At 52.2% G+C, this 22,984-nt stretch overlaps 10 protein-coding genes across 10 annotated transcripts; 2 read left to right on the forward strand and 8 right to left on the reverse strand.

Annotated features, from left to right (window-relative positions):
- Window positions 1–130: 130 nt before the first annotated feature.
- On the reverse strand, window positions 131–686 carry CONPUDRAFT_163374 (uncharacterized protein; the record flags this gene model as incomplete). The annotated part of the gene is made up of 2 exons (XM_007767766.1): window positions 131–410; window positions 458–686. Coding segments are annotated over 2 exons (319 nt in total), but the record flags the coding sequence as incomplete, so codon positions are not given.
- A 223-nt stretch (window positions 687–909) lies between these two features.
- CONPUDRAFT_142572 (actin-related protein ARPC2) lies at window positions 910–2,338 on the reverse strand. The gene is made up of 6 exons (XM_007767767.1): window positions 2,295–2,338; window positions 2,192–2,238; window positions 1,897–2,135; window positions 1,599–1,846; window positions 1,202–1,542; window positions 910–1,149 (listed from the first exon to the last, which is right to left on the reverse strand). The coding sequence occupies exons 1-6, from the start codon at window positions 2,307–2,309 to the stop codon at window positions 1,125–1,127; spliced, it is 915 nt and encodes a 304-aa protein (XP_007765957.1). The 5' UTR covers window positions 2,310–2,338; the 3' UTR covers window positions 910–1,124.
- Window positions 2,339–2,498: 160 nt separating this feature from the next.
- CONPUDRAFT_163376 (uncharacterized protein) lies at window positions 2,499–5,870 on the forward strand. The gene is made up of 16 exons (XM_007767768.1): window positions 2,499–2,543; window positions 2,602–2,658; window positions 2,715–2,759; window positions 2,829–2,906; window positions 2,957–3,087; window positions 3,162–3,272; window positions 3,335–3,377; window positions 3,428–3,874; window positions 3,926–4,094; window positions 4,157–4,970; window positions 5,034–5,195; window positions 5,250–5,332; window positions 5,388–5,478; window positions 5,539–5,654; window positions 5,705–5,752; window positions 5,818–5,870. The coding sequence occupies exons 1-10, from the start codon at window positions 2,540–2,542 to the stop codon at window positions 4,512–4,514; spliced, it is 1,443 nt and encodes a 480-aa protein (XP_007765958.1). The 5' UTR covers window positions 2,499–2,539; the 3' UTR covers window positions 4,515–4,970; window positions 5,034–5,195; window positions 5,250–5,332; window positions 5,388–5,478; window positions 5,539–5,654; window positions 5,705–5,752; window positions 5,818–5,870.
- Window positions 5,871–6,068: 198 nt separating this feature from the next.
- Window positions 6,069–7,427, forward strand: CONPUDRAFT_100023 (uncharacterized protein). The gene is made up of 8 exons (XM_007767769.1): window positions 6,069–6,297; window positions 6,354–6,442; window positions 6,500–6,580; window positions 6,643–6,686; window positions 6,764–6,826; window positions 6,879–6,907; window positions 6,973–7,048; window positions 7,118–7,427. The coding sequence occupies exons 2-8, from the start codon at window positions 6,412–6,414 to the stop codon at window positions 7,349–7,351; spliced, it is 558 nt and encodes a 185-aa protein (XP_007765959.1). The 5' UTR covers window positions 6,069–6,297; window positions 6,354–6,411; the 3' UTR covers window positions 7,352–7,427.
- Window positions 7,428–7,572: 145 nt separating this feature from the next.
- CONPUDRAFT_80615 (RNA helicase) lies at window positions 7,573–10,407 on the reverse strand. The gene is made up of 10 exons (XM_007767304.1): window positions 10,370–10,407; window positions 10,045–10,320; window positions 9,770–9,993; window positions 9,612–9,710; window positions 9,251–9,551; window positions 8,948–9,201; window positions 8,213–8,896; window positions 8,107–8,163; window positions 7,901–8,054; window positions 7,573–7,848 (listed from the first exon to the last, which is right to left on the reverse strand). The coding sequence occupies exons 1-7, from the start codon at window positions 10,370–10,372 to the stop codon at window positions 8,710–8,712; spliced, it is 1,344 nt and encodes a 447-aa protein (XP_007765494.1). The 5' UTR covers window positions 10,373–10,407; the 3' UTR covers window positions 7,573–7,848; window positions 7,901–8,054; window positions 8,107–8,163; window positions 8,213–8,709.
- Window positions 10,408–10,547: 140 nt separating this feature from the next.
- On the reverse strand, window positions 10,548–13,312 carry CONPUDRAFT_100025 (onanonoxo-7-onima-8-eninoihtemlysoneda). The gene is made up of 4 exons (XM_007767770.1): window positions 13,035–13,312; window positions 12,764–12,984; window positions 10,880–12,682; window positions 10,548–10,825 (listed from the first exon to the last, which is right to left on the reverse strand). Exons 1-4 carry the CDS (start codon window positions 13,202–13,204, stop codon window positions 10,614–10,616), a joined length of 2,406 nt encoding a protein of 801 aa, XP_007765960.1. The 5' UTR covers window positions 13,205–13,312; the 3' UTR covers window positions 10,548–10,613.
- A 239-nt stretch (window positions 13,313–13,551) lies between these two features.
- On the reverse strand, window positions 13,552–15,015 carry CONPUDRAFT_151226 (uncharacterized protein; the record flags this gene model as incomplete). Its single annotated transcript, XM_007767771.1, has 1 exon — window positions 13,552–15,015. One exon carries the CDS (start codon window positions 15,013–15,015, stop codon window positions 13,552–13,554), a length of 1,464 nt encoding a protein of 487 aa, XP_007765961.1.
- A 291-nt stretch (window positions 15,016–15,306) lies between these two features.
- CONPUDRAFT_50555 (uncharacterized protein) lies at window positions 15,307–16,189 on the reverse strand (the record flags this gene model as incomplete). The annotated part of the gene is made up of 4 exons (XM_007767113.1): window positions 15,307–15,489; window positions 15,545–15,649; window positions 15,699–15,980; window positions 16,034–16,189. Coding segments are annotated over 4 exons (726 nt in total), but the record flags the coding sequence as incomplete, so codon positions are not given.
- A 250-nt stretch (window positions 16,190–16,439) lies between these two features.
- On the reverse strand, window positions 16,440–19,098 carry CONPUDRAFT_135721 (uncharacterized protein). The gene is made up of 4 exons (XM_007767772.1): window positions 19,008–19,098; window positions 18,341–18,957; window positions 17,757–18,276; window positions 16,440–17,704 (listed from the first exon to the last, which is right to left on the reverse strand). The coding sequence occupies exons 2-4, from the start codon at window positions 18,875–18,877 to the stop codon at window positions 16,542–16,544; spliced, it is 2,220 nt and encodes a 739-aa protein (XP_007765962.1). The 5' UTR covers window positions 18,878–18,957; window positions 19,008–19,098; the 3' UTR covers window positions 16,440–16,541.
- Window positions 19,099–19,441: 343 nt separating this feature from the next.
- Window positions 19,442–22,752, reverse strand: CONPUDRAFT_100031 (atypical PIKK PI3K protein kinase; the record flags this gene model as incomplete). The annotated part of the gene is made up of 14 exons (XM_007767773.1): window positions 19,442–19,881; window positions 19,938–19,952; window positions 20,003–20,077; window positions 20,133–20,730; window positions 20,781–21,053; window positions 21,103–21,384; window positions 21,432–21,668; window positions 21,723–21,803; window positions 21,864–21,950; window positions 22,001–22,121; window positions 22,188–22,331; window positions 22,386–22,487; window positions 22,540–22,626; window positions 22,679–22,752. The coding sequence occupies 14 exons, from the start codon at window positions 22,750–22,752 to the stop codon at window positions 19,508–19,510; spliced, it is 2,550 nt and encodes an 849-aa protein (XP_007765963.1). The 3' UTR covers window positions 19,442–19,507.
- Window positions 22,753–22,984: the final 232 nt, after the last annotated feature.

The following is a 22,984-nucleotide window of genomic DNA, read 5'->3' on the forward strand; positions in this document are numbered from 1 at the left end:
AAGTTTTGCTTCACTTCTAGACTACTTTTATACTAGTCTTTCGTTTGTATTGGCTATTAGGAGTACTCTCCTCTACGGATTGCTAATATATTACTAGTCTCTTGGACTTGTCTGCTCGGATTGGCATCGGATCATGTTCAGGGGCTTCTATTTACTTTTTAGGAGCTTTTCTTAGTAATCGCTCCACACAGGAGCCTCATGCGCAGTTTCTACGCATGTCTGGGCAGTGCCCAGGTATCCGACGTCTCGGACATGTCGGGAGTGACATGATGTCTTTTATTCATCTCCCAACAGACCCGACATACGACCAAGAAGGGAACTCACGCGTGTTTCTCATTGTGTTTCCCCTTCTCATGCCAGCCAACGTTGGCCTCTATCTTGACCAACCTTTGTCCATGATTGCGCTGGTCCTAATGACGGTCAGCAGCTTCTTGATGACGTACAATGACCGCCCTACGAATGCCACAACAACTAGTTCTCTTCGTCTTTCCGAGGCCGAATGTGAGCCATACTCCTTGAATATACCATCCAGAGAGTTCCGGAGGTAATCACTGTTGGTGGACCCATATCGTCCATGAAGCAGGAAGAAGACGGTCACTGGCAGCGATATGTCCGTCGCGCCGTCGTCCGTGTATACCTCGAGTTGTAAGCCAGAGACAACATGGAGGTCCTTCTTTACGGTCATGGTTCAGAACAAGGTGTCAGCTGGTACATATCGTTGGATGTGGTCCTTTTATACACTGAGTAAGCCTGATCAAGAGTGTCATTCCCTTGTTCATGTGAATGAAAGTCTGGAGAGCCAATGCCGTATCACAAATTCCTCCGACAGATTACCCTGATAGTTGACGCGAGTCACGGCGAGTCACCGGATGACAAGCATCCGATTCCGTGGTTCACCATATATGCACGCTTTCACGAATCCATCTCGCATCGCAGCTGGCCCAACTGAGACAATTTATCTGGGTGCGCCTGCAGGAATAGCACAAACGAAGAGAGGGAGCAGATCAGGTGCATTACCGGGGTCTTAAACAACACACGGCTGCAGATCTAGATACCACGTAATATATGCATTGCAGGAAAGGATGTACAAAGTCTCACTGCCTCTACCAAAAACTCGCACCTCTTCACCGATGTACCATGGTCCTTCCCCTGGTGAAAAGTCAGTACGACATCGTCCAAAGAAAAACGCGCATCGACACACGTAACAGTCTTCCGCTCGGTGACAGCCACCTCCGTCTTGGCACGATTGAGCACCTTCTGGAACTCCGCAACTCGGTGTCGCATGCGAGAGTGCATGTATGCCTTGGAGCATTTGATGTGATAATGCAGATAGTCGCGGAACAGCTGAATATGCGAGATGGTGTTGGCGACGATGGTCGGGTTGGCAAAGTGGCGAGGGAAGAGCACGAAGGTAACGTAGCCAATATCTTCGGTATTGCGCAGGCCAGGGACGTCCCGGATTTCCAGCGGGGGGTCGCGGCTGGAATACAGGACCTGGGGCGCATTCTGAATGCTTGGCTGGCGACGCGCGTCTACAAATTCCTAGATGTTCCATGAGTCGAGAGTAGCTATGCTCACAGAACAGGAAAGGTGGGTACCTGAAGGAAGACTTTGCCAAAGATGCGATCCGTCTCCTCCCTGAAGACAGTCGAGAAGATAACGGTGACGCGATCTGGCGAGGCCTGTACGTAGATCGCTTCTTCATCGCGGTAGTGGATCGCCATGAGTTCTCCAATCTGTCCAGAGCTCTCGAGCTGCTTCTGCTGGGCAAATGCGGACTCGAAAGGAGCAGCCAGGGCATTGCGCTTGAACATTGAGATGGATCTGACGAAAGCGTCGCGAGCCTCTTGTCTCGACGCGTCAATAGGACAGAACGTACGGAGTTTGAAGTCGTACCTTGGTCCGCAGGAGCTTGCTCCAAGTCTATGGAGAGACTGACATTGTACTCTGCCTCTGGTTGGGACACGATGAGGTTGCCGTACTCGCGTTGGAGGACATCCATGGCGCCGTACTTGACGAGCTCGTCCCAGCAGCGGATGTGCATAGAAAGCAGAATGACGGTCTTGCGGTCTGCCGTGGACATGCGGAAGCGTACGCCATCAAAGTCGACGAACTGCACGTCGAGAGATGAGGGCCTATGACGGAGGTGATGATGAGCGCAGCAGACAAGGTTGGAGTTGAAGGCACACACTTGATGAGCTTATCATTGAGTGTTGTCTGGATGATCACATTGTGCGCCTGTAGATCGTTGTGAGCAACAGCGAAGAGGGTTAATTTACAGGAGCGATGCTGACCTCGAGGAGGATCATGGTGTCTGTCTTGTCTAAGTTGAGGCTACTACTTACTAGTTTGTATTGTCCAAACTAGACACGCGCAGGGGTGTTTACGTTTAGCGCCCAGCGTGGGAAGCGTGGGCCTGGCGCGATCCTGGGTCGCGAAAGAATTTCCCTCCTCCTGGCTCTGCAGCGACCAGCACATATCGCACAGAGACAACAAATCTCACTAACACACCACCCACAAAAACAAACAAGCTTTCAATATGGGTCAGCTAGCACCCTCTCCAGAGGTGTAGATAGGCTAAATATCGCGTGTACTTCACAGCTCCCAAAAAACAGAAAGCCCAGAAGATCTCCCTCAACGAGTTCTTGGGCGATAACGGCAAGTCTCCTTTCCTTTCCACCGCAGAACTTGTCTCATATGTTTATTTTTGCTAGCCCTTGGATCATGGGCAGATGAAATGGACTCGCTTCCAACTGCCCGTACGTCATACTTGGTCTATACTCTCACCTTATCCGCTGATATACCTCACTCCTTCCATTTTCTCCCAGCCGCGGCAAGGAACGACGACGACGATCGATCTCGTCAGGGCGATCGTTTCTCTAGGAGGGATGACTATGGTGCTCGTGGTCCGTTCTTCTTCCTTGGGCTGACACTTGGCCGTTGACGACATACCCAGGAGATCGCCCGTTTGCTCCTCCCAGAGAGGATCTCCCCCTCCCGACAAACCCTCCTTTCACGGCTTTTGTTGGCAATCTTGCCTTCGATATCACTGAAAGCGAGCTAGAGAGCTTCTTTGCCCCGCATCAGGTACGTCCGACGTCATGTGTCCCGCTTCATATTCCATCACATCACCCGATCCACCCTGACTTCGCAACTCTCAGACCAAGTCCATCAAAATCATCAAGGATAGGGATGATAAACCCAAAGGGTTTGGATACGTAGAATTCGCAGAATTAGACGGTCTCAAGGACGCAATCTCAAAATCAGCATCGGTACGCTCTCTGACCTTGCATCACTAAGCATCAACAGTTGTGTCATCTCATATGTGTCTTAGCCTTTGTCAGGTCGCACCGTCCGTGTCAGCGTCGCGGAACCACGTACGCCCGAGTTTGCTCTCCCTTCCGGTCTCCCATTCATGTATATTTAGCCAAGGAGCGTTCCGGGTTCTCAGGCGGAGGTGATGATGATGAAAAATTCTCAGGCAACTGGCGCAGGGATGGCCCTCCTCCCGTGGGCTCTATGGATCGAGATGGTCCGCCACGGCGGCGCGACGGACCTGCTCCCGAGCGTGCGCCCCCTGCTGTCTCCGATGAAGTCAGTGCCTGGAGGTCGAGCAAGCCTCGCATGCCAGAGCCCGAACCTCCTGCCGTCAAGAGGCGAGGCTCCGGCTTCGCCACTAGTGACGGCCCTCCAGGTGCCGCAGATGCTGCAGAAAGCTGGTCCATGGGAAGTAAATTCAAACCTAACGCTGGGCAAGAAGAAATGGGCCCGCCTCGCTCTCGGGGACGCTTCGATTCGACGGTCTCCGTTACTGCCCCCCCTGACGAGGGCGAATGGCGAAGAGCCAAACCGGCAGCTCGGAATAGCACGTCGCGTAAGCATGAATAATGTTTACGCTCGTTGGCGAAATTGACGATTCGTCTAGCAAACAGCTCTACTCCTCCTACTCCCCAGCTGAACCGTCGCAAGCTCGAACTCCTCCCTCGTTCATCTACTAATACCTCCGCAAGTCCATCGCCCCTTTCATCTCCCAAAATGGCCAACAGTCCTGCTGCTACGACGAACGCCCGTGCTAACCCCTTTGGCGCCGCCAAGTATGTTTGATCTTCCCCATACACGTTTTGATCGTATTCTTCTAACATTGAACTTTCATTAGACCTGTCGACGTCTCTGGCAAGGAAAAGGAAGTCGCTGAACGCATTGAAAAAGAGCGGGCACCGCACGCCATGTCACGAACCGACTCGCGTCAGGGAACTGATCGCCCCCCTCACTCAATGTCACGAACGGGTTCTCGACAGGCATCCGATCGTCCACCGGCTTCGACTACGCCTGCTACTGCGCCCCCTGCCAGCGGCAGTGGTAACAAGGCTCAAGCTGCTACTGCCACAATTCGCCCCTCCTTCAGCTTTGCAAACGCAGCAGCCGCAAAGCGTGCTGCCGAAGAGAGTGCAGCCAAGGAGAGCCGCGATGCGGCTGATAACGTCGCAGATCGTGTTGCTGAGGTTTCGGTTTAAGATACTTGTGTATATTATATGATTGATTATGCATGCGGCGTGCTTGCCGCCATTAAGACCCATGAGCTGTCTTGCTGGCTTTCAATGATCTCTACCGTCTTCCATGGAGCTCCGGGTCGACGTATTTCATGCGACCTCTCCCTTTGAAACGGACACCGCCAGCCTGTTCCTGCTCAGCCTGACGCTGCTCCTTGATGCGCTGCAGCTCCGCCACCCTTGCTGCTTCAATGCGTTCTTTTTCTTCTCGCTCGAGTCTCGCGTCGTACTCTTCCTCGGTTTCTTGAATAGATGTGCTGCGCGAAGGTTCTTTTGGTACGCCTTGTGGACTGTCGTCCCTGGAGCGTCTGGGTTTTTTGCGGTGCTTCCGTTCGTCTGGACTCCGGGACCGGGAACGAGAACGATCCTTGCGGTCGCGGCGCTTGCTACGGCTCTTGCTTTTCTGCTCAGTTTCTTCGCCTGAGGACGCAACGCAATTGTCAGGTCTACCTGCCAGATGTTCAGAGTAACACGGAATAGCACCTTCTGCGACAGGCGGCTGCTTGGTTTTCAACTCTAGTTCGCCAGAGTTTGCAATGACGACCGGCGTGGTGGGTCGGTCTTTCCCATCTGTCGGGACTTGGGCCATTTTCTTGACGACCTCTTCGTATCCCCTGATGACTTTGCCAAAGACAACGTGCTTGCCTGAAGGTGGGTCGGATCGAAACTGAACTTGCCCAAGAAATAATTAAAACGCACCGTTGAGATGGGGGCAGGGACGAAGTGTGACAAAGAACTGAGAACCATTTGAATCAGGGCCCTTGTTGGCCATGCATAGTAGACTGAAGGCGACAGAGTTAGCGCAGCATTCATCGGGATTCAAGATTTCGAGCTTACGCTTCCGCGTCAAGTGGAGAAGAGAGGTCCTCATCCGGGAAGGCGCTGCCATAGATGGATTCGCCCCCAGTGCCATTCCGTTTCGTGAAGTCTGGAGCACAGACAGCATGACCTCAGAGTCCGCATTCCATGTTGTAAAAACGAAACTGACCTCCTCCTTGAATCATAAAATCGGGGATTGAGCGATGTATGATACTATTCTTGTAATAGAGCGGACGTTCTGAGAGGGACGAAAGGCCTTTCTCTCCAGTGCACAATGCACGAAAGCTGGCAAAGGTGCATGAGCGGACTGTGATCGTGTGAATGAAAAGACTGACTTTTCTGCTGTTTTCGGTACACGGTCGTTCCATAGTTCGAAGATGACTCTGGAAAGCGGCGTGAGCTGGAGGGGTGTGCAGTGGTTGTATGCATGTATGTGAGGCCGACTGACCTGCCGACGGACTCTGTACCGATCTGTATGTCGAAGAAGACGCGTGGTCTGACCATATTGCAATTAATGAGAGAGGTTGGATTTGGCAAGCTCAAGGGAAGAGGCAAGCGCACAATTGCAAGGCGGAGTTGAGTCGCGCCTGCCTAGTGTGGACTAGTAAATTAGTAGTGACTTGCTGTAGAGGAGCGGTGAAAGACCGCACATCATGCATATATTATTATGTATGTATTACTGGCTATCAGCGGCCAGGTGCTGGGCAACCAACAATCTCTTGCCCGACCCATTCGGCCACTGCTGTCCACTTGCTGTCCACTGGACATCTTTTTTGCGTTCTACTAGCGACGAGACGGCGAGCGCTCGGTCAGCCATCGCCCGGTCAGCTTCCTCGTGTCCGCCGCATACAACTGTGCATGATCGCCGCCGACCAGATCCCAGCCTATCCCAGCCTCTCCTGTGTCTCCTCTCCCCAGCCTAGCACCGGTCAGTCGCTATTTCAGCCAGCACGGCCATCCTCATCTCTCATCCCTTTCCCACAGATCCACCCCCCTCGACCCATCACAGCCCGCTTCCACTCTCCTTCTCTCTAGATCTCCCATGCGAGACTTTAACATCGTCGTCCTAGGCGGTCCGTCTTGTCCCTCTCCCTCTTCATACTCACGCTAATTGCTTACTCGCACAATAGCCGGAGGTGTAGGAAAGTCTGCCCTGACCGTCCGCTTCTGCCAAGATGTCTTCCTCGAGACTTACGACCCAACTATCGAGGGTGAGGCCCCCTGAGTCGCTTACGTCTTCTCTTGACGCTCATGCACTCGTCCCTTGCCGTAGAAAACTACCGGAAAGTGATTCAGGTCGATGGCACTCCCGCTCGCGTGAGTCTCTTGTCCACACCAAACTCCTCCTTATCGTCATTTATTCATCTTCTGCATTTACCACCATTTACCTATAGCTAGAAATCCTCGACACAGCCGGTGCAGAACAGTTCAAGGGTTTGAATGAGGGATACATCAAGGTGAGCCTTCTATATACGTCAAGACCCCTAACTGATAACCCTTCCTTCTTAGGCTGGGAGGGGTTTTATCCTCGTCTACAGGCGAGTCAGTTCTCCTGCCAAGCGATACAGCACTGGCCTAACCTACGCTGTGGGTACCCCATCAGCCTAACGCAGGAGGCTAGTCTTCGGGAGATAGACATGTTACGGCAGCAGATTTATGCCATCAAGGGAGGTGACACGGTGCGTCAATGCCTATGTCTCCTGTGTGATGAGTTCTGATGCATAGCGCCTTCCGCCTTATCTACGTAGAACGTACCCATTGTCGTCGCCGGTACTAAGATGGATCTTGTTAACGAACGAGAAGTTTCTAACGACACAGCACAAACTCTTTCCTCACGGTGGCACGCCCCTTTTTACGAAACGTCAGCGAAACGAAACTGGCATGTCACCGAGACCTTCGAAGATCTCGTCCGCCAGATGTTAGCAAAATACCCACACGACCCTAAACCAAAGAAGAAAGGCCACCCTTGCATCGTCATGTAGCCATACCATATTATTTGGCCCATATGTTTGTTTTGCATGTCGGAATACACCTTATACCCTGTTTGTTGTGCACTCATACCTATCCCATTGTCTATGTGTTGTTATGCTTAGATGTACTCGATCGATGTTATGGATACCATCTGTTCAATCATATAGCTTGTATTTCTTGCAATTGAACAAAACGTTGACGCGTGCATCAGGACTGTGAAGTCGGTTACTTCCTCGGAACGGAAACATGTCCATGATCGATTAAGAGTGAACTGCAGTAGCAAAATCGCCACTATCTATGGGTCCTCTAGTATACCGAAAGAGTAGACAACATCGAACAGTCGGGAGGATTTACCACCGTTCCCTCCCTCCACCGCCGCCGCCGCCGCCGCCGTAACCACCATCGAAACCACCGCCGTAGCCGCCCCCTCCGCCACCATGGTTTCCACCACTCCACCGGCCTCCGCCCCCACCTCCACCACCGCCACCGCGGCCACGGCCATAGCGACCTGCATGAGTTGTCAGCGCCGGGATAATAACTGACATGACAATAAAACTTACTGCGACCACCGCCTCCGCCGCTGTACATGGCCATCTCCTCCAGCTGAGGGGGTACTACAGCTTTGGCTTCGCGCAAGATGGTGATCAACTCGCGGGCAGACTTCGCATTTTCGGTGGTGAAGTAAGTGTATGAGGTGCCTTTCATGCCAGCACGCTGTGTAATAAATCAGAAAGGCGCTCAATACATAATTTGCGAGTGTTCTTACCCCTGTACGACCAATGCGATGGATATAGTCTTCACAGTTGTTGGGGAAATCATAGTTCTGCAAGCAACAGTCAATACGGCAAACGCGGAAAGAGGGGCAAACGTACGATCACATAGCCTACATCCTTGACATCTTTAGAGTAAGATGTGCATTATTCAAGAAAGCACAGCAAGGCGATAAATCGTAGATTCGACAAACGAGAAGGAACCCAAGAAAGTGGTTAGAAACCGAACCAGAGAGACGTTGCAAGCGCGTTCAAGAACAGAGCACAAAGTGACCATCAACGGAAACTGATGGTCTCGCATGGTAAGGAAAGTGTTTGTTTCTGGCACAACAGGGAAGGGTCCAGACCGTCCAAGCAAGAGACATGTTCCCGCATCAAGTTCATCAGAGTCCTCATCCAAGCAAGCTGTCGACAGTAAGCTACTTCGTGACTACCACGAAAAGCACATCGCCAAACAAAATAGCTCAAGGATAAGGATCTTCAAGACAAGATTTAGGGCATCCATGGCGAAATGTCCTGCTGGGTTGGCCTACGAGAATCCTCGAAACCCATGAACAAGTAACAATGGCCAAAGCCAGTGTTGTTCGATGAGCCAGACGTTAGCAAACACAGACCTCCCGCTCAATGCGGGTGTGATTACCAGTATGATGCGACTCGGAGATTGTACCCTGATGAAGCGCTTGCAGTATGAAAAACGTACCGAGACCACGCGATGCAACATCCGTGGCAATCAAAATCGGTGAGCGTCCAGCCTTGAATTCGCTTAGAACCCAGTCACGTTCTCGCCTGGGGATCATTATCAGTTTTAAGCTCAGCATCAAATTGCATTGGGCATACTGTTCTTTGTCACCATGGATGGCCAACGCCGGCCATCCATCCTGTCTCAAGTATTTGGTGATATCATCCGCCACGCGCTTCGTCCCGACGAAGATGAGGACTTTGGCATTTTCGGCACTAATTTGGTCGAGGTGCTTGATGAGCTTAGTGCGCTTCTCAAAGTCACTGACAACGTCAACGATTTGCGCGATGTTATGGTTAGCAGTCAGCTCCATAGAGCCAATGTTGCACTGAATGAAGTCGTTCAAGAAGTCCTGTCGAGGGATGAGCGATGGACCACATAGTTGAATTACAGGTACTTGCATTGGCCAGTTTCTGGACATCTTTCGGCCAGGTGGCACTGAACATCAGCGTTTGTCTATCCGGACGGATCTGAGACACAATCTTCCGAATTTGAGGCTCGAAACCCATGTCAAGCATGCGGTCAGCCTCATCCATGACAAGGTAAGTCACACGACGAAGGTTGGTGCGCCCAGACTCAAGCATATCAATCAGACGACCTGGCGTTGCAATGACAACTTCAACACCCCTAGTGAGGTCGCGGACTTGAGGGCCCTTGGGAGCACCACCGTAGATGGCAGTGTTGCGAATGCGCGAGGTCGACCTGACGCGAGTGAGTATCATGCTACTATTTTTGTTTTTATAAAGGTCGATGATCGCTTACCCAAATTTAGTACACTCTTGCTGAATTTGAACTGCAAGTTCACGAGTTGGTGCCAATATAAGGGCGATGGGACCATCACCTGGTGCCAGGAGGGGTTGTCTGTGAGTTACCAAAAATGTGAGGACAATGTTGAGCTGATATAACAAGAAATAGCATACGCATTGATGTGCAACATAGCAGGAAGAGCAAACGAGATCGTCTTGCCACTACCAGTCTGAGCAATGGCAACAACATCACGACCACTGAGAGCCATTGGCCAAGCTTGACATTGGATGGGCGTAGGGTTAGGGAAGCCTTGTGCCCGAATCGTAGAAAGGATATATTCCGGGAAACCGAGCTCATCAAACGAAGTCACTGGTCTTGGGACATCACGACCATGGATCTGTCCAATGATCAGCACATGTCGACCAGCTTAATCTCAGGGCTACGTTACCTTAATCTCCTTGGTGCGACGGAACTCTTCGATCTCTCTGTCGGACATGGCTGAGACACGCTTGTCCTCGACATAGAAGTTTTTCTCAAAGCGCTCAAGCTTTGCAGAGGACCAGTCAATGTTTTTGAGACCGCCACCGAGGCCGTCCATGCGGTCCCCGTGGCCTCCCCCTCCCCCTCCGCTCCATCCACCACGACCACCACCATAACCTCCGCCACCGCCACCGTATCCTCCTCCTCCACCGAAGCCGCCGCCGCTGTAGCTGCCGCCGTAACTCTGAAAAGTCGTCAGCAAGCAGTCGATAAACAATGAGAACCCAACTGACCATTATGAAGACTGTAGTAAGGTTGTAAAGTCTAAGGGAAGAAGATGGTGGAAGAGAGAAAAATGAGGCGAATTCAGTCCCCGCTGTCGAGGCGAGGCATAAAACTTCACACGGATATCTGTTGACTAAGCCGGCTCGGCACATGGTTGGGCGGCCACAGCAATAAACTTGTCCCTTGATTGGTCTTGTGGTCAGGATTGGGTCAGGACAAGAAAGATTCGGAGCAACTTTACGTTACGCTAAACTACTGCGTATTTAGTGCAGACCAAATCCTATCCTCCACAGCAGCAACTGTCTTTCTCTCCGTGTTCAAGCTAGTCATGAAATAGGCGACGTTGCCCAGCGTCCTATAGTGGATCCCGAACGGCGCTCCCCCTGGGGCAGCAGACAACGTCGAGGACTGCACGCTTTCCTTGAGTGCTTGCAGTTTAATCTGAGCTAGGTGGGAGGCGTAACCTGCAAAGAAGCACGATTGATCCTCTGCGCACTCTTTTATGCAATGTAGCTTACCTGCGTCATTGTCCTCCAGCTTGAATGCAAGGACCGTGCCGAGGGCCATAGCCTCCCGCACGCAAGGCAGGCGGGATACTGATTCCAAGAAGTGAGGATCCCACATACTCCACAGTGGATTCGGGGCTTCGTTAGGCACCCCTTGGAAGGCTCTCCACTGCTCTCGGGCCTCGGTCCAGAGGTCACTCTCCCCTAACTTGTTGACCATATCCAGAGTGGCATTCGCGACCGCGCATCCCATCGGATGAGCTGTGTAACTATGGCCGTGCAGGAGTGCATCCGTCTTCGTTGAGCTTTTGAAGGCGTTAAAAATGTCTTCAGTCGCAAGCGTCACAGCCAGGGGAATGAGGCCTCCGGTCAAAATTTTGGCATTAACAGAGATGTCGGGGTTCACCCCCAGCACTGGGCAAGCAGAGTTGAATCCTAACCGATAGAAACCGATGAAAACCTCATCAAAGATGACAGGGAGCGCCGAGGAACCTTGACTGCCTCCAGTTAGCTGCGGGTCACGAACTACATCGACCATAACTCGTTGGAAAAGAGGGTCCACGAAGATCATTCCTCCTGCACCCATTACGAGAGGTTCAAGCACGAGAGCAGCAAGGCGTATGTCTTCGATTTCCGATAGTCTCTGCAAGGCCGAGACGATATGTCTACGGTATACGCCTGCCAACGGGCTTTCGAGCCGAGAATTCACGTCGTACGCCTCTGACAGGGAAGCGAAAGTTGTGCCAGGGAGGTCTTTGGCTGTTTCTAAGATGGGCGAAGGAACTTGAACAGTGACCTTCCCGTCGCAAACGCCAATAGTGGGAGAATCGAACCAATAACCCTTTTCTTCGTGCCATTCACAAGTATAAACGCCACCCTCGCACGCATCCATTGCACCAATGGTGTCTCCGTGATAACTCCCTTTCAGACCGATAATGCCTAGGTTCCTCCGGGTGCGGTCCTCCGCGGCGATGCCATTGCTGATACAGAAGGCGCGCAACGCCATCTTCAGAGCGACCTCCATTCCGGTGGAACCATTGTCTGAGAAGAAAGCTCTGGATGCCCACCCCTTGCCTGGTCCATCTTTGACGAGTCTCTCGGCAAGCTTGAGCGCCGGAAGATGAGAAGACTGCGGGAACATGACGTGCCCATACCGTCCCGCTGCCTCTGCTGCAGCAAGCGTCAGCGAAGGGTGGGCATGCCCGAGGGCTTGTGTCCACCATGACGCAGAGCCATCGAGTTGAGGCTGAAGACGGGAAGACGAGGATGATTCTGTCTGACGATTTCCGGCATCATAAATGCTGAAAAAGTCCGACCAAGCGCTGTCGATGACTGTGACGTCTTTTTCCTGTTTCACCAGCCCGTGCTGAACAAATGGCCACCATATACTGTCCAAAGTTCGACGAGGCATGGAGTCCAATTCTTCGATGCGGCGCTTGTGACAATCATCTAAATGACTCAGAACACCAAGAACGCCATCATGAGATTCAGGAGACGCCAGACTTGCATAGTAGTTTTCTGTCGCTGCTCGATCTTCTTCTGGGTCAGAGTGCCGCGAAGGTGGAGAATTAATGGATGACACATGAACGCCCTTCTCAGCAAAGAATGGAGCCAGGTATTCATAGTTGCGATAGTACTCGTCTCGGAAGAGCAGAATAGCGTCAATGATGTACCCTCGCAGGAGGAGGGATTCATAAGAAGATATGGTCGACGAGATGCCGCCCAGCTTTGAGTCGCCTATCAGCACAGTAGGGAGGAAGAGAGGGCGGTATGCGTCGGTCTGGGTCGTACCCGAAAGAGTAGGACTATGTACTCCTGGAAATTCAAGTCAGCGCTCTGCTTCTCCATGAAGCGTACGAATGGATCAGCCCACTCACGGGTGTGGAGAACTCTCACCTCCTGCGGTCTCCACATACATATGAGCGTACGATGGCTCGCTTGCGCATCTCCTCACGTAGTCAGCAATGGAGTTTACAAAGGTTTCGTCTGTTGGTACCACTCTGCCCTCCGCAGATGGCATCTTTGCCGCGAGGTGAGGGCTGACGGGATCGTCATATCGAAAGAGACTTTTGGTCTCAATGGCGCTTCGCCTTGGGCCCCCAAAACGCTTGATGTGTCTGCAATATTGGTGTTCAGTTCAACCCAATGTAAATCGAGGCATTCTTACTCGTCATCCGCGTCCTGAGGAGCCCCAGTGCTGACAGGTTTGAGATAGAAAACTTTATGTCCTTTGACAGTAGATACTCTTGCGAGCGCTGTCGTTAGGACGGTCTTGCCCACATCCGTATTTGCCCCAAAAACCTGGTGGATGCGGAGATGCTTGTAGAGATGGCTCATTCGCGCGAGTCAACTCTTGTCCTAGTGATGGGCTTGGAGGACGTCGGGTGCAGCCGCGCCGTGCTCGATGACAATAGACAAGTCACGAAATTTGCGCCGAGGTTGGCGGGTACGATGAAGAACACAACAAAGTACTTCTAAGGGTGTATTAGTGCATATACATAAGCCGATCTACAACCGCCTACAGCGGTGAAAGAGTGAAATATCTAACAGTAAGCTTAGGTTGCCAGCATCCCGTCCAGCATTATAGTACATACAATTCGACAAACAAATTAACGAGTCTTGTATGGACTCGTGGACGTAAGTAGCCTCCCACATATTCGCGTAAAGCCAGATCTACCTCAGCCTTAATCTCCACCTGCCGAACGCCTATATTCACGCGCCCATGGTCCCAGCTCACTGTCGGCCATGGTGATCGTAACTCCGCATGAGGCGAAGTGGCAAGCGATCCCGATGTCCGTCATCTCCTCCGCCTTGCAAGTATACGACAAATAGGTCATGTGCGGGCAAACGCTGTATGCGGCACGGCGCAGCAGGTTCTCATACTCTCCCGGAGTAGAGAACAGTTCCGTGACAATGGCCATGAAGCGCTGGCGTGCCTCGCGAGATTCAGGGTCATTTGGCTGAATCGTGGGCCGGATGCGCGCAACGGTACGGCTAGCCCTCATGTCAGAGAAGAATGGCTGACCACCGGCATCAAAACGGATGCCCTTGGGGCAGGATCCAGGGTTGGCAGCGTAATAGGCCACCCAGCACTCGACGGGATCGTCAAGGCGTGGATTGTTGAGGGGGACCGTCGTCCGAGGTGGGGCAGAGGGGTTTTCCCAGCCGGGACTGCGCCAGTTGGTGAGCAGGAAGCGTTGCACTTCGGTCTTCTGTTCCCTGGGCGTCTTGTGCGCATCCGAGCACATGGCCTTGACCTTCGTCAGGGCACTGTAATTGCCAGGCTCTTGAGCCGCCTTGATCAGACTTTGAATTTGCTTGATCGTCTTCGGAGCCTTGGCAGACTTCGTTCCTGATGATTGAACAGTCGTCCAAACTTGGGAGTTAGCAGGAGGATCGAGTAAGGGCATGGACTCGTCTGAGCCAATCTGACTGGCGGAGAACATGGCAGCAAGTGAGGCACCATCAGGTCGATGGGCCTGAGGGGAGGCGATGGAAAACAGGGGAGGCGAAGGCTGGCGAGAGTATATGGGATGGATGCTGCGCGGAGGCGAATCGTCAATGGGGGTGGTTTTGAGGCTGTGAATGCAAGACACTGTGGCGTATGCAACGTCAAGATGAATTGGGTCCTCCCTGTGCTCAACGGCCGTCGATGTGGATTCACCAGAGTCGTGCGCGTCGTCGGAGAGTTTGGAGACATCGAAATTACGCTGGTAGCGCATCAACTCTGAGTGGAAACGGTCTGCGTCGGCTCGGACAGCATCCAGTTCAGCACGAAGGTTGGCAGCCTCCTCGCGTGCTTGGTTGCGCTCGAACCGGAAACGATCTAGGTCTGTGAGGATGTCCTCATCCTCCCTCTTCTGACAGCGGATACCCTCCGCCAGGCCCTTGTCGAATGTGTCCTCCCGTGCTCGCTTGCGATCCTGGAAAGCGATCTGGAACGCAGGTTGATGGGAAGAGTAGCTTGCATCGGCTACGTGCTGCATGTAGGTGGAACAGACGTCGCAGCCTGACGGGTGTACGATCCCGAACTCCTCGCGGTATTCCCAGGGGGAGAGAAGGGTGGGTATGGCACGGTGATCGCGAAGAGTGGAGCGATACAACTCGTCGTTATTGGACAGTGTCTGGAAGATAGCGGTCCTATCCATGGCTGCAAATGAGAGAGCGACTAGTACAAGGCAACGAGAGAGGAAAACAAGAGAAAATGGGCTGAAAGGTTACCATCGTCGCCAATAGTTCTTAAGTACTCTTCACGTACACGTGCAGACCTCGAGGTGATGCAGCAGGCGCCTTGTTTGACTATGTTGAATTCACAAGCCGCCGCCCAACACCCACAAATAACGCCTGGCGTCATAAGGTGGTTCATTGTCTACTACTAATTGCATATGATGAGTTTCCAGCGTACCAAGAGACAGGACTCAAGACTGTACGGAGATTTGTTACACTGGAAGCGATTCAGCGGAGGTAACGGGCTCGTCAGCGTCCTTTGGTATCTGCGCTGATGTCGCCTGTTCGAATTGGCGCATGCGTGTGATGACTAGCCGAGCATAAGTGTCCTCGTGGCCGGGCGGGTGACGTTCGTAAGCACAACGTTTCCCATAGGCAAGTTCTGCCACAAGTATCTAGAGCACGTAATAATCAAAACATGGCACGGAAACAGGAACCGGGGGGCCGTACCAAAATGTCTGCCGTCAGACCCTTCACAGGGGAGGCACATGAGCGGAAACGTTGCATTCGGTAGAGGAAGTTGTCAAAAGCCTCCAACGCAACATCGGAGGGGTGCTTCATGTCTGTCAGCATCTCGTCTGCAAGACAAAGAAGCTGTGCCTACATGGAACTCTGAGTCATACGGCCAATGCTCGCTGTGTAACGGGACCATAGGCTCCCCATCCATCAAAGACGGGTCCAGAATCGCCTCTAAAGGATGGTCGAAAATGGTGTCTACCTCCCCAGCGCATGGTATTAGACTGTCAATAATTGAGGGCTCAGATAAAAAGGCTACGATTGGCGTGACAAGGAGTTGAGAGGCAGACAAGAACGGGGGAAAAGCGTTTAGGACGTAAACGTATGGGCTGTTCAAAGGAAGTGCCACTTCCTCGTTTGCCTCTCTAAGCTTCACCTCATGTCAGATATGAACGCGTGTGCACGATACAGGCAGATACACACTGCGGCAGCAACAAGGTCGCGATCCGTTGGATCAACCTTGCCTCCAGGAAACGCAGTTTGGCCGGGATGTGCTCGGAGCGACTTGGAACGAGTGGTTAACAAAACTCGCAGGGCTCCATCTTTCTCAAACAGCAAAACGAGGACAGCTGCGAGTTTCTTAAGGGGTACGCGTGAGCTACAGAAAGTTGAGTATGAGCACCCTGATCGCGGTCAAGTTGAGCGGCGAGGACGAACAGATCGGGTCTGTCGATGGTGGAGCTTTTCAGCCTCTCGAGACAAGTCCTGGACTTTTCAGTCAAGCCATTGAGAACCTCGCTGCTGACGCTAAACGGCGCTGGGATGAAGGAAGAGTTGAAGATCATTGCTGTCGGTAATGCATGTCCGAGACGAGGCTGTCAACGTCCAAGGGGCGGTCCTTATTGGATGACGTTAGGTAACGTTGTGCGGGAAAACAAAAGTAGCCTCAGAAATAAGAGATGGTACATATCTGTCCATACAAATCAACCGTCTAAGATTTCCTCCCTCCTCTACGTGGGCCTTTCTTACTCGGCGTTGGTTCTGCAGCTTCATCACTTTCCTCCACATCGCGGACATAACCAACACCCATAAATACCGGAGCACCACCTGCACCTCCATGTGCAAGGAACCCTCTCCGCTTGTTCCTCGTGCCAATCCCTACCAATGTCCCGCTCTCCATGTCTTCATCGTCTGCCTCTGCTCCTGCCTCTGCTCGCAAAGCTGTCTGATGTGATTGCCTCATCTCCTCATCCAATGTGCGCTGCTTCCGAACTGTCTTCGTCGGCTGCCGTGCTACCTTCTGTGCGTACTTGTTGTCCTGACGGCCAATGTCCTTGTCTAGGAACACATCGGAGGAAAGTCGTGGCTTTTCGAAAGTTGCTGCATCCTCGTCATCAGAAGCAACGCGTCTCCGAGCACGCCGAGGCGCACTAGGTTTGCGAGGCGTAGGTAGGGCGGGAGACATAGGCGGCCTCTTGGAGAACATGCTACTCTGACTCTTCGGGGCTGGTCGTGGCGAGCGCGATTTTTGGGATAAACTGGCTTGACGGAATGAGGATGACGGGTTAGGTATCGAAAGCTGTTGTGGAGGAGCAGACTTGGAGGCGACGTCTCGCTGTTCTTCTGGCTCGACCGCGACGACCTCTACTCTGCCCGACTCGACATCAATTACCTCGCGTGTAAAACTAGTCTCCCTCCTTGGGATCGCCTTTTCTTTCCCTTTGAGAGATGGCCGCTCAGCTACCATCGACGGAGGCGGAGTAGATGGAGATCGTTCATCTGCAGCTTCGGGCTCGTTATCAGAACAAAGCGACGGAGTAGTGATATCAGTATCGTTCGTGTTGGTTCGCGGGTCTGGCTGCATAGCTTTGGTAGGCTGAGGGATTCTAGACCGAGGTAGAAGGTGGGATGCGACTACTTGTGACTTTGTAAATGGCTTTGGGTTCGAGATTGAGGTTGCTTCATGGGGTAGTTTAGATGGGCCAGACGGTCCTGCTGATGTCGAGGTAGAGGTAGAGGCAGACGTAAATGAAGATGTCTTTGAGAGTGAAGAGGATGCCTTTGAGGAAGAGCCTGCCGCCGCCGATGATGACGCTGAGCTGGATAAGGATGGTGCGCTCGCAGAACCTAAAGATTTGCGCCTAACCGCTGCGCCTGGATACAATATTTAACTTGCAAACCAAGACGTGTCTCAACGACCACTCACGCAGATTAGCTTGGAACTCATCACGCCCAACATCGTCAATTTTCCTCTTCACGCCCCCCTGAGCAATCTTCTTTACCCACTCGGTAGCAGGACGCATGAGGTGATCCTGCTCCTTAGTCCCTAGTGCATTTGCAGGAATGTCGATCATTGAGACGGATCCAACGTTGAAGTCGTCATCCTCCAGATTTCTCCTAGTCTCCCAAAGAGAATTACCAACTCTCCGTAGCCGTACCGTCTTCATCTCGCTCAAAAACTCCTCCATCTTGTCGTTGGAGACTTTAACGGTAGGCATACCCTGGCGACGTGCGGATCGTGGTAGACCTATCGTATTTATTGGTGCTTCACGAGGTGTTGGCATATGCCGAAGGGCTGCTCTAGTATTCTGGAATAACGCCTCAGTCGCGGCGGGAGTGGACATTATGCCGGGGCGGACTTCAAACGGTGGAGGCGGTGGAGGAGGAGGTGGAGGAGGGGCACGCCCCAGTGGGTCAGGTGTTTGTCGTAGGGTTCGCTGTGCAAGCTATCAAATGTTAACGGTTAGCCACATGGACACGGTGTGGCTATATTCTCGTATATAAGCCTACCTCAGCCTTGAGCCTCGCGACTTCCTGCTCTAGGAGCCTAATACGGTGCATATCGCGCTCTCTACCCTCTTCATCGTTGGGTTCCTGCGTCATACGGCGTTGCTCCTCGCCTCTGGCTGCATCAAGCTCTCGCTGCTTAGTCCGGACGCGAAGCTCATTGGACGTGTTCGGGTCGAGGAAGCCGTCGTCGTCAAATTGTCGTTCCTTGCCTTTACGAGAAGGCGAATGCTTGACTGGGCTTACTGGCGTCATGTCTTGCCCCGGTGAGTTTGGAAGAAGAATGGATGGATCCGCGTCGCTCCCATTAGTCCTGAAGCGGCTGACTTGGTCTCGGACAGACGGAATGGCAGGTGGGCGAAAAGGCGAGCTTGATGGTCCAGCTTCGGGTTCAGACTCAGGCTCGGGGACAGGTGATAGACGACGAGGAGTGCTCGGTGAACTTGAAGCGGGCTGAGCGAAGTGAACGTGAGGAGGGTGTGGAGGGGTTTCAGGCATAAGTGAAGGAGACCGGGGGAATAGAGCTCCTGGCATGGTCATGGATGGCTTTTTACGGAGGTCACGAGCTGCTCGAGGGGTTACGGGATCCTGCGGTCGTAAGAAATCACGCTTGGGAGGATCTATGCATCATAAGTGATTTCATTCGGATGCGCGAGGAGAGTAAACAGACCTTCTGAATCACTTACAAGCACTTGGCCAGAGGAAATGTAGCCATGTGCAGAAGGCTCATCGTGCTCTGAGGATTGAACAGACGTTTGTCCATTGTCGAGAGAGGTCCGCTGGGGATGTTGTTGCCCAGCGCATGAAGATGGCGGAGTGAGCTGAGGGGTTTCCTATGGCAGGGGTGCGAAATGTCAGCTCGGGCCGATCTGCAGCGCGACGATGAAGTTAACATGCCTGGCTGTCAGAGTTTCCGGTAGCGTTGGCGACAAAAGATTCGAATTCACGCGAGACAAAGCTGAAGACGTTTGCGAGCAGCGACGACTGGCCCTCTGGTGCGCGCGAGTCCGTCGAAGTCATAGTGGTTTCAGTACACGATGTGGAAACAACAGCACACAACGCGACCGCGCTAATTTCACCTGACATCTCACTTCCACCCATCCGAAAAAGTCAACATATTATGCTTGTCTAACATAACACATAACTAAACCCAACATAATTCCGCTTTGTCTAACTCCGCCAGTACTGCGCCAAGTCGTGTATACGGTCCAGCACAACCGTAAAGTACGACGTCTCGTTCAACAGCGCCTCAAAGTGCTTGATCGCTTCCTCCTCCGTCAGATCAAGCAGGAATTTCTCTTGTATTTGCTCATGGACATCACGGTGCTTGATGTCTGGGATGTTCGCATCCACCATAAGCGCGACCAAGTTCAGGATCAGGTTCGCATTCTTTCGCAGAATAGTAAACGCGGTGAAGCAGAAGTTCTTGAACCGCGCATAATGCGTTGACTGCGCGCCACCCATTCCATCAACCATCTCCTTACAAACCTTGACAGGCGGCGGGAACGGTTTTGGGTCGCGCCCTAATATATACCCAAAATCCACTTGAGAAACGTTAGTGCTTGTCTCTAGAGAATTAGGTATGTCGTCATGGGCGTACCATGGAAGAAATGACCTAGCCCAACTCATCAGTATATGGCGCTAGGGTAACTTTACTGAACTTACCATCCGGCGAAAGCAGCAAGTTATCCAGATGTCGGTCTCCCACTCCGAGAAGATACGTAACAACACAGTATCCAGCTGCGCGTCGTTTAGCCTAATGCTTCCAAAAAAAAAAGTTAGATGAATGGCTCACCGCAGCTCCTCACAAACGTATCAATCACACTGGGTTCGACCCCGTACGTTCCCACACTCCCCTCGTCCGGGTTGTTTGCCCTCAGAAAGTTCAAGAGCGTCCCATTCTCACTAACAATGGCAGCGATTGACTTGCTTGGGATGAACTGCGCCATACCCTGCTGAGGCCCCGTCGCGAGCACCGCGTACGGGCTCAGCTTCAGGTCCAAATTCTCCTTCCGTAACAGTTGGTCCATAAGCGTAAACAGCTGAATTACTAGCTGATCCTGTCGCATATCGTCGCCGTCCTTGAAGATAACGGGGAACTCGGACCCATCCACGCACTGAAAGTACAGCAAGAACGGATACTGGTTCGACTTGAAGATGGAGGACTTGTCCGCGATGATGCCCGTGATGGTAATGTGCGCACTCAGCGGAAGCGGGATCGGCGACATGTTAATCAGCCCGTTCTTTGAATCGCTAATGAACGAGCGAAGTTTCTCAATCTTCTTCGGCCGTGGGTCCTTGTTGGTTCGTAGCTCCTTTGCACGCTTGCTCAAGGTTTCAACGAGAACGCCTTGTCGACGCATCATTTCGCGGCGCTCGCTACCGTTCTCCGACTGCAACCCATCTAAGTTTTAGCACACACAGATGGTCATGATCCACATACCTCGACCACCCGCTGCAAAAACTTGAACACCACCTTGCCATACATCTTGGCAACAACCCTGTCGTCCTTGTTCAAGTCGACCTCTACCATAAGATACCAGTACAGCCGGTTCCCAAGGATGGCATTGTGCACACCGCGTTCAACGAGGAAATCAGTCAAACCACTGTCATCGTAAGATATTGCGTTGGTCAGTGAGCGCGTTGACCTTTGATCGCTGGCAGCGTTTTCGAACTTTAACGCTTGAACTAGCTGCAATAGATACAGCAGAAGTTCCTAAATGGACGATGAATTTACTATCTTTTGAGAAACACGAAGAACGAACCTCGTCATCCGCCCGACTGAGCTGTTTGACCGCAAACGCCCTCACGCGGGAGTCTACCGTTCCAGGTCCCAGAAGCTCGAGCGCGTCATCGGTGTCTATCTCCGTCCACATTGGAAGCAGCTCCTCAACCGCCTGCTTCACCTCGGACGGATCTCTCCAAGTGACTGACTTGAGGAACTTGGTGAGGCCGCGCTTCTCACGAGTCAGATAGAATCTAAACTTCCAGATCAAGTCCTTCTCCTCTGACGTGAGCATCTGACCTGGAGGGTAAGCCAGTATTTCCTGCAAGCGGTCAGTATTGCACGCGGAGAAGCCATAGACGAGCCCACCCCAAGTTCATCTCTGATTTTGGCGTTGGGCTTCAACTCTCGGTCGTACGGGCTACTGCGATGGCTTCGGACGAGGCGCCGGTGTTTGTCTTCCACTGGGTTTTCGCGGACAATCTCGGGGTCCACAATGGCCCACAAGTGTGGATCTGTGTTGAAGGAAGCAGGCAGTGCAGGCGTGATGTTTGGCTGGGCCGTTGGTGGTGGAAGGCTAGACGTAGAGGCCAAGTTTGGATTGTGCTAAACGCATAAATTATTAGCACTGATATGATTGTCTATGTGTTCGGTGCGCACAGGTTCGCAGAATATGACAGGGAAGTCGAATCGAGGTAGGTCGATGTACAAAAACATGTTCTCAGATTTCTCAGCTTCAGCCTGTGTCCCCAGACAAGCTGTTAGTTAGTTACCCCAAGAGCAAGCCGCAAACTCTCGTACCGCATGGATTTCTTCCATCTTTCTGAAGGCCATCTTGTCTAACCAGTCATTCTTGGGAAGATCTCCGCGCTCGTACTTCTTGACCAGCTTTGAGAGCATAAGTTCGAAGCAACCCACTGTATATGCGTATCACATACCTTCTCCAACCTTCCCATTTCATCCTTGGTCCCAACCTTGCTAGGTGTCGTGGTCTCAACTGAGCCATCGGCTTCCTTGCCCGCCCATAGCAAAAGGCGATGCTTCCCTCTTCTGAGTGTCCTAACATCATGGGGTCAATGCCAATGTCCCCGTTGTCATGGCACGGCGAAGGAGAACGGCACTCACCACTTTTTCCCAAACATCCTGAACGTGGATCCTCCCACCGGAATTGCACTGCGTGGACCACCGATATCCCATACGGTGAAGGTGATCTGAGAGTTGAGTGGCAGGTCACAATAGCGGACGGGGAACGTTATCCACTCATTCCACCTATTGGTGAAGTATGACAAAGTATTTCAGCAGAGAGACTGGAAGATAACACACGTGTAACTGTTCTTGAACGCCTTGAAGGAGGTGCGAAAGGGGATCGTCAAGGGCTTGTTGTCCGCGACCAGCTGGCATGTAACATACAGGTCCGAGAGCGTCCTGGGACAAACACACATTTAACATTTTATGATAACATGCGAAGAAGACGCACGGCAGCTGCACCCCATGAAACCTCAGCTCAGGTTTCTCCAGGAGTTGTGTAATCGAGTTGGGCTGCCTGGTTCCTTCGAGCTGAGAACTAAGATGTCGTAAGACGAGTCTGACACAGACGTGCGCATGAAGATTCGTACATACGAAACGTGACTGGAAGCTTCAGGTTGGATAGCTTTGCAAAAGTAAAGTCATCACGATTGTCCTTGTCCATGTTGTGTGGGTATAAGGTCAAACGAGATCCAGTACTGGCACACGCGATCGGAGACGCGAGCGGCCCCTTTCTGGATGCTTACAGCTACTGCTACCGAAAAGTAATGTTTTCTCAATATTCAAGCTGTTACAGCACTTTTAGCAATCATGCATCACGAAAATCAATCATGACGTGGTGTATTCGAATGTAGATGCGTGTTAATGATCAAGTGAGTGTATAGAATACAATAAGA

This window comes from Coniophora puteana, assembly GCF_000271625.1.
Source record: "Coniophora puteana RWD-64-598 SS2 unplaced genomic scaffold CONPUscaffold_3, whole genome shotgun sequence".
NCBI lineage: Eukaryota > Fungi > Basidiomycota > Agaricomycetes > Boletales > Coniophoraceae > Coniophora > Coniophora puteana.